A 13,319-nucleotide genomic window follows, 5' to 3' on the forward strand; every position below is an offset into this window, starting at 1 on the left:
GCTAGGACACTCAGCAATAGGAGTTCTAACTTTTCACCTAGAGCCTCGAGAAGTAGAGGGTTTGGGATCCCAAAAAGTCTTTATCCATGATTCACCACTATCTTTCTTTTCTTTGGGCATATAGCTTGATGATGCTTGATCAACTTTGAATAACTTTATGAAATTTTCTTCTCCTATAGGTTTGCTAGGTTCTCTAAATTTTTTCACAAGATCATAATCACTTAATGATTTATCAAAATCTCATTCCCATTAATTTGAGTCTATTGAACAATGGTTGTGTTGGAATCAGGGATCACTAAGAGGGGTGGGCCTGAATAAGTGATCTACCGATTAGCTAATTTTGAAACTTAACTTTAAACCACCAGAAGCATACAAATGAAACTGAAATGCAGAAAGATAGGACAAACAAACACAAAAGAATAACACTAGATTTTTACGTGGAAACCTAAATGGGAAAAAACATGGTGGGATTTGAACCCACAATATTATTCTACTATGGCCAGTATCAAAATAATATTACAATATGGGGAATGCACAAGCATTCAGGCACGCTTCCTAGAGCTCACTGCTCAAATATAATAAGGGCTAGAACCCTGGAAGGCTCACTTCCTTACTCATTGATTACAATGAGGAATTACACCAAAATGGAATCTGAAGTATCATCTACAATGCTTGGATGAGTGCCAAATATACTGACTGGGTCACCTCTGATGATTTGCTTTGTTCTTCCATGTTTATTGTCTTAGTCAGCTACTGGATCAAGAATGTGCACGTGAAACTGCACCAAAACTAATTATCAATCACCACTCGCTCGCATACAATCATACCATGCACCAAAAAGATCATCTACACCAAACTTATATACCAACAATCACAAAATAGGTCATTTACCATGTTGGCCTGCTAGTGTAATGTGTAATCACATGTTTTTGATTAAGGTAAAAGCAGGATTTGAAGGGGCCCCGAAACCCTTTACAAGCAGAACTTAAACAACAAAATGACAAGAAACAAAAGAGGACATGCCTACGAAAAACTAGCAAAAACCAGAGAAAATCGGAAAAAGCCCCACAAGGCCAGTAGGCCATCCAGAGTCTAGAAGATACTAGTTGATTTTTTCCAGAGCTTTTGCCAGAGTGTTGCTAATTTCATGCAGCTCTTTGATGTTATCCCTAAGATTAGGGAGATTCTTTGTAGGAGCAGCCGCAACTTTCTTGACACTGGCCCTGGTCCTCTTCGCAGTGCCACTCACCGGAGTAGCATCACCACTACCAGTCTGGATGGTCTCTTCATCCAAGTCAAGATCCACAACCGGTTTTGGAGTGTCACAGACCTTAGCGATATCCTCCAGGTTTTTAATGACAGTACAAAGGAAAATCGAGATAACGCCCATAAGATTTTTCATCGCTTCCTTCCCATCTTCCAACAATTTAACCTTATCCTCCATATTCTGCTTCTAGTTTAGCTGCTCTCTGTTTTCATCCCCCCTCTTCTCATCCATGTTTTTCCCCTTTTTTATCTAGGTTCTTCAGGTGCTCATAGGTCCATCTATCGAAGTCCATTCTTGCCTCAAAGAATTTCTTGAGGTTATCCAAGATTAGCTCTTTACCCACACTTTCCTTATCCTCGCTAACCCTATCCTTAGTCCGGTCCTTCTCAGAATCTTTGTTCATTCCCCTCTCGGAGTTCACATCCATCTCCTCATTATCCTTGAAATCCACTTATTCCATCGGATGGCTATTGTCCTTACTAGGGCAATCATTGAGGATAGGGCTTTCATGACCAGGCTCATTACCACCACTTTCTTCCTCATTACCCAGCTCCTCATCTTTCCAGTTGTCTTCACCGATGGAGTCGTCCATCGCCATACCACTACTTTCCTTTTCAATTTCCTCTATTTCTAACTCAGAGGCACTTTTCCTTTTTTTGCTAGAGGATGCTTTCTCCTTGTTGGAGTCTCCTTCTTCCATCTTTCTCTTACCTGGAGAGGCCGAAATCCTCTTATTTACCAGCAGGGCAAGGTTTTTGCAATGCTCATAGATGAGAAGCAAAAGCTCGCAATGGAGAATAGGGCTAGAAGGGTTATTCCTATATTTATTAAGGGACCTGGAGAGCGACCTGAAAAGGTAGTAGGGTAGGGATACCTTTTTGTCATGTTTGAAATGGTTTAAGAGAACAAAATGGTAGGTGTGGGCCCTGGAGAAATGACCTTCAACCATGATGTATTCCATAATTGCATTTAGAATCTAACCCCATAGTTTCTTGAGGTTTGCAGCTTCGTAGTAGCCCCCAGTAGCTTTGCCGATTTTAACCCTTTCTTTCTCTTTCCATGGGAACAGATTGACTGTATTGTTGGAGACTTTGAGGTCTTGAAAGAAATTAAGCCCACTATGGGGCATTCCAGTTATAGTAGATATGAGCCCATCGTCTAGTTTAAACTTGACTCCATAGATTTTAAAAGAGCCATTTGACTAGTTTTTAGAAATCTTGGAAATGATGAGGTTGACCCCACCTTTGTCATAGTCCACGAGCTTCTCCATGAAGTTGGTAAGAGAACCCTTTTCTAGTTTCGCCTAGACTTTTGGCATTTCTCTCCAAGTCGACATATTATCTGGTTCCTCCTGCCTTAGGTCACCTCTCACCTTCGGATTCAGGCTATCTACTCTGTTTCTCTACAAACTAATTCCTTCTTTCCCAAAGTTGCTTGAGATTTTGAAGCGGGTTACCCACAAAGCGTGTGGAAAATAATTAAAGATTGTAGGAGATCTGTCGCTTTGCCAAGTAATGATGACCTTTCCAACAATGCATAAATAATTATTTTTACCTGTCATGATTAAATTGTCCTTCTCTCCCCATATAATGGTCCTTTCTAAGGGACTCTTTAATGTTTAAATTTAGATCCTCCTCGTGCCAAATTGATTGGGAGTCTGAGTTAACTCCTATATTCGCTAAACAATCCGCTACACTGTTTTGCTCTCTGAAGGCAATGATCTCCCTAGCTTTCATGATGATATTTTCAATTGACCAAGAAGGCTCTGACTCCCCCTTTAAGAACTTACTTATATTGAGTGAATCTCCCTCAAGCCATAATTTATCATAATTGAGATTTTTGGCTAAAATTAAGGTGTTTAGGGTGGCAGAGGCTTCGACAAAGTGGCTAGTTTGATTTCCCAGGGGACTAGCCACTGCCTTTAAACAACTTCCAGCATAATTCCTGACAATGCCCCCATATCCAGCTTTACCCGGATTCTTTTAGAGGCCCCATCAAAGTTAGCCTTAATCCACCCCCGATGAGGAAAACACCAGATGAGACCTTCTCTTTCATTTTCCTTGCTGGTAGTAGTACTAGAGAGGTTCTGTCTTTGAAGTCATCTTTAGCAGCAGGTCCATGATCAGTGCCATAGAGGCATTCAAAACTACTCCTAAAAATTTTATGTGCCACCTCTTCAGGAATAGCCCTTTTATCCCTAAAAATCCTATTGTTATGCTCTTTCTAGATATTCCAAATAATAATCGATAGAGTGATTTTCCAAGTCTCCATAATTTTAGGATTAGAATTAGGGCATTACCATTGCTGCCAGGAATCCCCAAGGGAGTTCAGAAAAACCCAACTCAGGTTCCACTTGCTCAAGATGATTTTCCAGATGTCCTGACTAAAAGTGCATTTATTGAGAATATGACAAGTTGTCTCTTCTTCCCTGCAACAAATAGAACACCTATTAGGAAAAATAAAACCTCTTTTATGAAGGTTGTCTAGAGTTAAAACTTTATTTTGGATGAAAATCCAAAAGAAGATATTAACCTTAGGAACTAACTTCTTATTCCAAACTTTAGCCCAGATGGGAATTTCTTCCACTGGATCATTATGAATTGCCATAGCTGAGGAAATAGAATATTTCCCATCCAGGGTTTCCCTCCATATCAATTTGTCATCTTTGTTGTCTCTAGGGATTTTAATAGAGAGAGATATCTGAAGGAACTTAAGCCCCGGGCATTGCTAGCTAAAATCAACCCAGTTCCCATTTCTCCAGTAATCTCTGACGAACTCACCAAATCTGCTTTTGAACCAGTCTTTCCAATCTTTAAGGATTGGGATTTCCTCCGGAGGTTTATCCAGAATCCATCTATCTTCCCAAAATCTTATTCTCCTCCCATCCCCAAGGTTCTAGGTTCTACCAGCAGTAGCCCAGCTTTTAGCAGATTGAATAGCATTCCATATAGCTGATCCTTCAACAATGAAAGAATTATCAAGGAACTCTTCCTTAGAGGGTTGCATGTAGAGATATTTGTTTTTCCAGATTGAGTTCCATTCTCTTTCCTCTCCTTTTAGTCTCCAAATTTTCCTGGCTAATAAAGCTTTATTCATAGAACCAATGTTCCTTAAGCCCAACCCACCTAAGGCCTTAGGGGAACAAATTTTATTCCAAGCAATAAGGGGTATTCTATTTATGACTTCCACCCCTGACCAAAGGAACTTTTTTTGGATTCTTTCAATGGCTTCCGCAAACTTTGAGGGAATTTTGAACAGGCTGAGAGCATAACTAGGAAGATTGTGAAGAGTGACTTTGAGCAAAGTAATTTTGCCCGCTTGACTAAGGACAACCCCTTTCCAACCAGCAAGTTTAAAGGTAAGTCTATCATTCAAATTATTCCAAAAAGAATCCTGAGTCTTCAGACATAGAGGAAGCCCCAAATAAGTAGAGGGAAGCTCAAAAATATTGCAGCCAAGAATCCTTTCAATCCTTAGTTGCCTTTGGACCAGGGTATTGATGAAGAACAAAGAACTTTTATCCCAATTGATTTTTTGGCCAGAGGCAGATTCATAAGTGTTTAGAATATTCTTCATGTTCTTAGCTTCCAGAATGGTGGCTTCCCCCATGGTAATAGAGTCATCAACAAATTTTTCATGAGAGAAAACAACATTGGAGGAAGAAGGTTTCAAACCCTTAAGCTTGCCATCTTCCACATTTTTAAGAATAAATCTGCCCACACATTCAGCTAGAATAGTGAACAGGATAGGGGATATGGGGTCCCCCTATCTAAGACCTCTAGAGCTTTTGAAGAAACTAGATGGGGAACCATTGAAAATAACAACAGAGGAGGAAGTTTCCATAAGTTGAGAACAGAGCTGAATAACTTTGACACCAAAGCCAAACACTTTCATGATCCTAAGGAGAAACTGCCAGTTTACTCTATCAAAAGCTTTAGCCATGTCTAACTTTAGGAAGAAGCCCTGGTTATTCGCCACTTTCAGGGACTGGATATTTTCATGATGGATATGATAGACTCCAAAATCTATCTTCCAGGGACAAAGCCATTCTGCTGGATAGAGATAATCCTAGGAAGAATTTCTAGCAACCTGGAAGTCAGAACCTTGGATAAAATCTTGTAAACAGAGTTACACAAGCTAATAGGTCTAAACTTTTTGAGAGAATTAGCACTAGGGATCTTTGGGATAAGGACAATGAAGGTGGCATTCAGTTCCTTAAGGAGTCTTCTAGAGCCAAAGAATTCTTTGACACCATTGCAGATGTCAGCCTCCACTATGTGCCAAAAATTTTGGAAGAAGAACATAGGGAAGCTGTCCAGACCAAGGGATTTGTCTCCTTGAAAGGAGAACACTACCTTTTTGATTTCTAGATTAGAGGGAATATAGGATAAAAGGTTGTTGTCAGCTTCCATCAGGATTGAAGGAATAGCTTGCAAAAGGGTGTTTTGATTGCTGAAATCCAGGTTATCCACATCTCCCAACAAGGTGCTAAAATGCTCAAGAGCTTCCTTTCTGATATCACTATCCTCAGTTAGGATGCCTTTGTTGCAGGATAGGCTGGCTATTCTATTGGTTTCCCTATGCTTGAGAGCAGTTAAGTGAAAGAACCGGGTGTTTTTATCTCCTTCCTTTAGGAACAAGGCTCTGGATCTTTGTCTCCAGAATGTCTCCTCATTGGAAATGATGGTGTGGTATTTGGATAAAAGATCATTTTCGGCCATCCTAAGATTTTCTGATAGCCCAACCTCTTGGATTCTATCTTGAACCTCCTTTATTTATGCTTTGACTTGAATTTTGCTCTTGAAAATATCACCAAAAATCTCTTTGTTCCAGATTTTAATTTTAGCTTTTAGGATATTGAGCTTTTTGGCAATTCTAAAAAGAGTCATACCCTCCGCTTTAGAATTCTACCATTCAGCAATATGAGCTTCCAGAGAAGGATGGGAAAGCCAAGCTTTTTCAAATCTGAAAGGGAAGTTTCTCTTGGCCGAAAAAGAGTTGGTAGTAAAGGAGATGGGGTAATGGTCAGACCCAATTTTGATGACAGAAGCAAGGGAGCAGCTATACTTAGAAAACTAGTCTGGTGAGATTAAAGATCTATCAAGCTTAACTTGAATCAGATTAGCTCCGGTTCTTCTATTGGTCCAGGTGTAATTGATACCTTGGAGATCCACATCAATGAGAGCTTGATCATTTATGAAATCCATAAGGTCTTGTTTCCCATCAAGTTGTAAAGGGATACCTCCCATCTTCTCTTCCTCTTTGAGTAGAGTATTGAAGTCTCCCATAATAATCTAGCTTTAATCAGCAAACTTGAGTCTGTCAGCTGCCAGGCTGTTCCAATATTTAACTCTCTCGGTTTTGGTGTTGGGCACATAGACATTAGATAACACCCAAACAAAGTTGTCCTTAATATGCTCAAGCTGAACAAAGTTCCTGTTAAAAGAAGAGATGATTTCCTTACTTATAATATTTTTTTGGTTCCAAAAAATCGCAGTTCCTCTAGAAGCTCCCTCTGAGTTGGATCTTATGACCCCATTTTCCTTGAAAATTCTAATCTTTTCAACTTTTTCCTTAGACATCTTGGTTTCCTGAACCAGGACCACATCCGGTTTGTGATCTCTTATGATGTTTCACAACACATCTTGCTTGTGAGGGGCGTTCAACGCTCTGATATTCCAGGATATTATCTTCATACTTTAACTGGGGATAGGGCTGACTCAATGGAACACTGTGTTCCATCAGAATGGTTCTTCCAGCTTTCTTGTTCCCTTTGATGTTTTAGGGATGGCCTTTCCTACTTTTTGTTCTGACTTCCAACATCTACCTTCTTCTTGATCTTGCTTCTAGTTGAGATTCCTCCTTGTTTGTTTTTCCTTCTCTCAAACCGGGAATCCAGAGATTCCCATCTAGCATATCCATGCTTTGAGGAGGGGTTTTACATAGAAGTGGCTTTGGACTTCCATTGGTTAAAAGCAGTAAGGGCTCAATGTCAAAAGGGTCTTGAGCTTCATTAAAGTCTTCCTCGACTGATTTTGAGAGTGATGTGGCTGGAATGATTTCTTCCTTCTCCTAACTAACAAATCCAGCCTCCTGGTCTAGGATAGTTTCTTCCTTCTCATGACTAATAGATCCAACCTCCTGGTCCTCTGGGTTATTTTTATTGTTCGACTCAATACCTTGCTCTGCTTCTTTAGAGCTCTCTGGTTGGTTGTTGGAGCAGACATAGTCTTGTTTATCATTACTGCTATTCCCATTCCTCCTAACTTCATTTGCTAAATCCGTTACATCCTTAATTTGATTACATTCAATTGGTGGGTCTCCTTGTATATTTACCATTTGCCAGATCTTTTTGTTCTTGATGTTACTATTAGTCTTGCTTTCCTTTCTTTTCTTGAGCGGACATAATTTTGCCCAATGCCCAAAATTTTTGCAGTGGAAATAGGCAAACGAAAGAAATTTGTATTCAATATCTTGTGACCATTTTCCAAGTTTAGATATTATTTCTATGGAATGAGGCATATCCATCATTTGATTAACTTTTATGCAGATATGAGCAAAGACTAACCTTGATTTAGTCATTGTCATCAGGTCAATCATTAGGAGTTCTCCAAAGGATTTTGCAATACCCTTGAAAACTTCCTCATTCTAGTATTCCAGCGGGAGACCCGGGAGGCACATCCATACTGGCGCAGAAACAAAGGAATCATCAAGGGCAAGGTTCGGGGCCCATTTCTAAAGAGCCAGAGATGACTTACCAAACATCCAGGGGCCTTCGCAGAGAGCTTTATTCATGTCTTCTTCAGAGTTAAAACTGAAGGTAAAAAACCCTTTAGGCAGTGCTGCCACATCCACTTGACCTTTTACGAGCCATTTTCTCCTTATGAGATTCCTAACATCATCGATGTTAGGCCTAAAACTAGAGAATCATCCCACTAATGTCATGGATAGGCTAGCTACGGTCATGTCACCCACTTTGTTTAGAACAGAGATAGCAACCAGTCCAGAGGCTGAATTTGAGATATTTGTAACTTCTGGAAGCCCAAATTTAGCTAGCGGCTTCACTCCAAAGAGAGAAGACCATTTTTTACCTTTACCTCTATCGTGTGTGTCCCCGGGTTTTGAATCTTTATCCTCTCTTAGTTTTTCTTTTTCCTTGTCCTCTTCTAACCCTTGAGATGCCTGACCTCCTGCTTGTTTGCCAGATCTGGTCCTAGAAAAACTACAATCTCTAGGAAATCCGCCTTCCCTAGGAAATCACATGTTGGCTTGACCAGATCACAAAAGATAAATGTGGATCACCAAAACAATAATAAAATAATGTTTAAATGTCAGCCCAATCATCCTAAAGATGATTCAATGCACCACAATCACCAGAAAGCTTTCAGACCCAAAACTACTATGATCTTCCTAAAACATTGGTTAACTTGCTACTCATTGACATCGACTTCCGGTTAAGAAGAATTAAGGCTTCTGGATCAAATCTCCATGAAGATTTGCCTTCAATTATGACCCTAAACTAATAACAAACCATTAGAAGCCACCAGATGAGTGTCAATTTCCAACAATCTCCCCCTTTGGCATTGATGGAAACACTCATGAAAAATGGCTAAGTGTTGAGCACTGTATACCAGATCAAAAGAATTTATAATGCTCCCCCTTAGACAAAGAATTCCACTCTTCAATACTGTACATTTTTCACTAATTCTCACCCCCTTTGATAGCAATGCCAAATATGGGGTGTTGTCCAAAACTTATATACAAAGATAGTTGTTGGATATTTTACAAATACTTGAAGATGTCAGCAAAAATGGTCTTCAAGGATCCTAGGTGAGTATCCCACCCACTCTTCAAGTTATCTAAAATAGTAATAAATGGACTAAATGTAGTGGCATGAATCTCTACCTTCTTCAGATCAGATGACATAGGTTGTGCCATTGGCTTCATGCAATCTTCCATATTAATGAGCATGGTGTCCAACCATGGGCAATTAAGTTTTGGAGTTCACATACTGTCCTCAAAATTTTGTCTTTCTCCACATTGAGCCTTGAGATATGATCATTTAGAACCAAAATTTATCCTTCAACATTTCTAGTTGGAGTGACATTGGGAACAAAGGACTGAGAAATACTAGCAAGTTTTCCCTAGAAAACACTTATTTGCTTGTCTATATCTACAGTGAATTTAGGCAAAATTAGACAAGACTTATACAATTTTCCACCTTCTGTCAGAGCATCTGAAATAATTTGCAGACCTTTATTTAATCTCACCCTATTATCCTCAATCATCCTCTAAAATGTATGCATCCTAACATCCTTAGATATATCCAAAACTCTCTTAGTAGTAGACTTCTCCAAAGAATCAAAACTGGTATTTACACTATTATTTAATTACATTAATTTACGAGAGGGGCTATTGTTAGAATCTAGCTGTACATTTGGAGCCACCTTCTGTAAAACATCTACCAATGTCAAACTGAACTTCTTATCTTCAGATTCAGACTTTACTAGATCCTGGCTAGCTTGAGCTTGAATAGCAGCTACGAGCATGAGCTTCTCAATAGGAGACATATGTCCAAGGCTGATAGGAGCATCAAGATTGATAGGGATCTGAGGTAAGGTGGTAGTAATTGGAGGAGTGACAATTGCCAGATCAGCTACTCCTTTTCCTTTGTCAGACTCTGCAACCTTTTCCTCTCCATTCTCAACATCCTTTTCTCTATCTCATCCCCTTTATCTTTTACACCAGCGTTGCCACTTCATGCAGTATCATTCTTTTGGATCTCAGGGGCTATTAAGTTGTCCATCACTGGAGGGGTATCACCAGTCTCAACATTGAGTGGTGTGTTACCTTGATCTTCTAGATGTCCCTCAGTCTGAGTTTCACCCTTCTGATCACCGAAAACACCTTTCTTTTCTTTCGTCTGAGAAGAATTGAATGCATCTTTATATAGAGGATCATTTACAGTTATATATCTCTAGATGTATTATGTCTCCTTCCTCACCTCTTCCACCTTCCCAATCATTAACTTATTTACTTTTTTCTTGCTTCTAAATTATTTCTTGTTGGCTTCTTCAATAAGCCTTTTAACTTTTTCTTGAGTGATACAGGTGCAAACATTTACCAGCTCTCTTTCTTTCATCCCATTGTCAGTTTTTTTGGTAGTAAGTCTCCTTGCATCAATAAGGTTGTACAGGTCTTTGGGAATACTCTTCTCCAACTCAACGAATGTCTTGCTAAAATTGTGTAAGTATAAGACAACCATTCTTCCACTTTTCTCTAATCAACTTCATCTAGATTCTCATAGTAAGCTCCAAGATTCTTCAAGTTCCCATCAACTATTATTTCATCTATTAGCTAGCCTGTTGACAGTGGAGGAACAATTGTGTACTTATCTTGCAGGTCACCAGACTCAAGGTCTTTGTCAATTTGATTCTTGACCTGTCTACCTCTTTTGGACCTTCCGGAAGGAGCAATATCAGATTTGGCTTTCTTGCTTTGCTAGGCTCCACCAGATTGCGGCTTCCTCACCACTCTAGCAAATTCACCTTTCTTCTTTGCCTTGCTTGCTTCCTCCTCAGAATTTATCTCAAAGGCCACCAAAGATATAATAACATAAGTCCTCTTGGGCTTCTTCTTTTGCTTCAATACACCTTTCATGGATGGGCTAGGTCCTAAAGATTGTGCTACCAGAGCAGGGGCAGACTTGGTCTCTTTTGGTTTGGCCTTGGAGGGAACCGGATCAACCTTGGGCTTCTTGATTTCCTCTTTGGCCTCTTTCTATGCATATTTTTCTCTTTCCTTCTTCACCTCCTCTTGGGTGAACCCCATCTGCACTACTACTTCCTCTACCATTTTTGTAACCTGCCTTTTCCTAGTAGGTGCAGTGAATTGTTTGTGCAATTCAAGGTCTTTCTCCTTGAATGTTCCAAATCTCCCTTCCTTAGGGCCCACCAATTGGCTCAATAGATGTTGAGCATATGTGTCAAGAGTGATAGAGTCAACTTCATACCCCATGGGCATGATCCACATTGTCTTAGGCTCCATTGCTTCCATTTGACATTGATCTTTGTCTACCATGAAGCAAATGGTTTGCTCATACTTCTCAACAATCTCTTTAGGGATCATTTCTTTGTTTTTCATTCCAGCTTGGTAGGATTTGAAGTATCCCCAGAGAGAAGCTATTCTCATTGTAGCATCACATATTCCCCATAATCCCTCTTTTATTTGCATAGCCACTAGTCTATCATAGGCCCATTGGACCTTTCCTTTCACACAAGGTATCTCATTTAGGAAATATAAGGCCAACTAAATAAGAAGAGTTCCATATTTGAAGGTGTTCTTATTATCTTTCTTAATCTTGTTCAAATTACTTATCAACTCATTCAGGAGGACTCTGCATAGATCACACCTTTTGTCTTCTTTCAACATCAAATAGGTTGAGTATATAGCAGTACCAGAGACAGAGTTGTGGCTGCTTGACTAGTAAACCTTGTAACCGACCATCATAGACGCAAACTTCACATCATGCTCCAAAATGTCATTTATGGTCATTGCTCTACTATCAAATTTGGAACTAGTAGCAGCTATCACCATGTCATTCGATACTTTCCTTAAGCTAGGTACTTTACCGGTTTCATCGAGGCGTGTCATAGCTCAGATTGCATGTTTGGTAATCTTGTGGGGCCTTTCAAGCCTTATAAACTCATCATGAAATCGATTGAGAATGTACTGGATCCACTTTGATTCATCGAACAACGAAAAATGGATGAACTGCAAAAAAATCTTGTCCTAAAGAACCTTGTATTTTGGTTTGAGGTTTCCCAAACTTCCCACCAAGTGTTTGTTATACAGGTTCAACATGTCTGCGTTACCAAGCTACTTGAGATTACAATGGATGTATGCCCTAATATCTTCATTGTGAAGCACGTCGTAGGGTACCGAACAAAATGCACCTTCCATATCATCTTCAATAGACTTAAAAGGATGTTTCTTGAATATAGGTCTGGCCCTATCCTTAATCTCCACGACCAATGGGGTAGCAATACTAGAAGCTGTAGTTATTTTGAATTTAGGGTTTGCAAAAATAGATAATTGAACAGATAAATACCTTGATTCACAACCGGGCGTTGAAATTCACTTTAGAGTAGCTGAAATCATTGTTAAAATTGCCAAATAGCTTTTCTCTTCTTCTCTGCACTAATTGATTGATCACATTATGACAAATGAATCTTTGAAATACCTTTTTATCCTTCGAAAACCTAATTCTCCTTTTTAATAAATGTTGCATCCGGTTACCATGATTTTCATAGAGTCACTTACCAGAGCACCAATTCTTCTCTGAAACTTTCGGATAACATCTGCACATGTGATTTAAGCCTTTTGCAACCTTTTAGAATTGATTGTAGATCATTGAAGAGGGGATTCCTAGAATCTACAAGAAAAGCTCCCCCTAAGGCATAAAGCCCTAGTTACCAGATGAAGATCCAGCATCGGATTCGGGTGCAAATCCATTTTCTGCTTCAAATTCATCTTTTATGACCCACATTTTCTCATGTTTGTCTCTAATCTCTTCTACCTTCCTCTTTCCCTTCTCATCTAATTTTTTCTTGTCTATCAGAGCACTATTCTTTCTTCTACAGTACTTTGCAATGTGATCGGTTTTGTTGCATTCATGACAAACAACATTCCTCTATATAGGTTTGAAGTTCATTTGATTTGGTCTCATCCTGCACTAGCTAGAGATATGTCCAAACATCCCACAAGTATAACACCTCTTGTTTTGGAAGTTATTCATTGCTGCTTTACACATATTTGACTTGTGACGAAAATTATTGCATATGAAACACTGACCGATAAAGGTAGAAACATTATTAATGTTGTTCATTCCATTATTCATCCTAATTCTGCATTGATTTGCCATATGACTGAATTTATTACAAGAATCTACCATTGAATTTATGAGCATTAGGATATCTTACCAGAGGATTCTTTCTCTTCTTCTAATTGGGTTTTGCATTGCCTTGTCCAGATCGAAAGGATTCTCCTTTCT

The 13,319-nt window shown here is 39.3% G+C and overlaps 1 protein-coding gene across 1 annotated transcript in view; it reads right to left on the reverse strand.

Annotated features, from left to right (window-relative positions):
- LOC131067984 (auxin-induced protein PCNT115) overlaps positions 1 to 13,319 on the reverse strand; it is a 77,674-nt gene that overhangs the window by 30,851 nt on the left and 33,504 nt on the right. Inside the window, exon 6 of the mRNA XM_058003167.2 lies at positions 10,580 to 10,588. Coding sequence (XP_057859150.2) covers positions 10,580 to 10,588 — 9 coding nt within the window. The remainder of the gene's footprint in view (positions 1 to 10,579; positions 10,589 to 13,319) is intronic.

Source organism: Cryptomeria japonica, chromosome 6, assembly GCF_030272615.1.
Source record: "Cryptomeria japonica chromosome 6, Sugi_1.0, whole genome shotgun sequence".
Taxonomy (NCBI): Eukaryota; Viridiplantae; Streptophyta; class Pinopsida; order Cupressales; family Cupressaceae; genus Cryptomeria; species Cryptomeria japonica.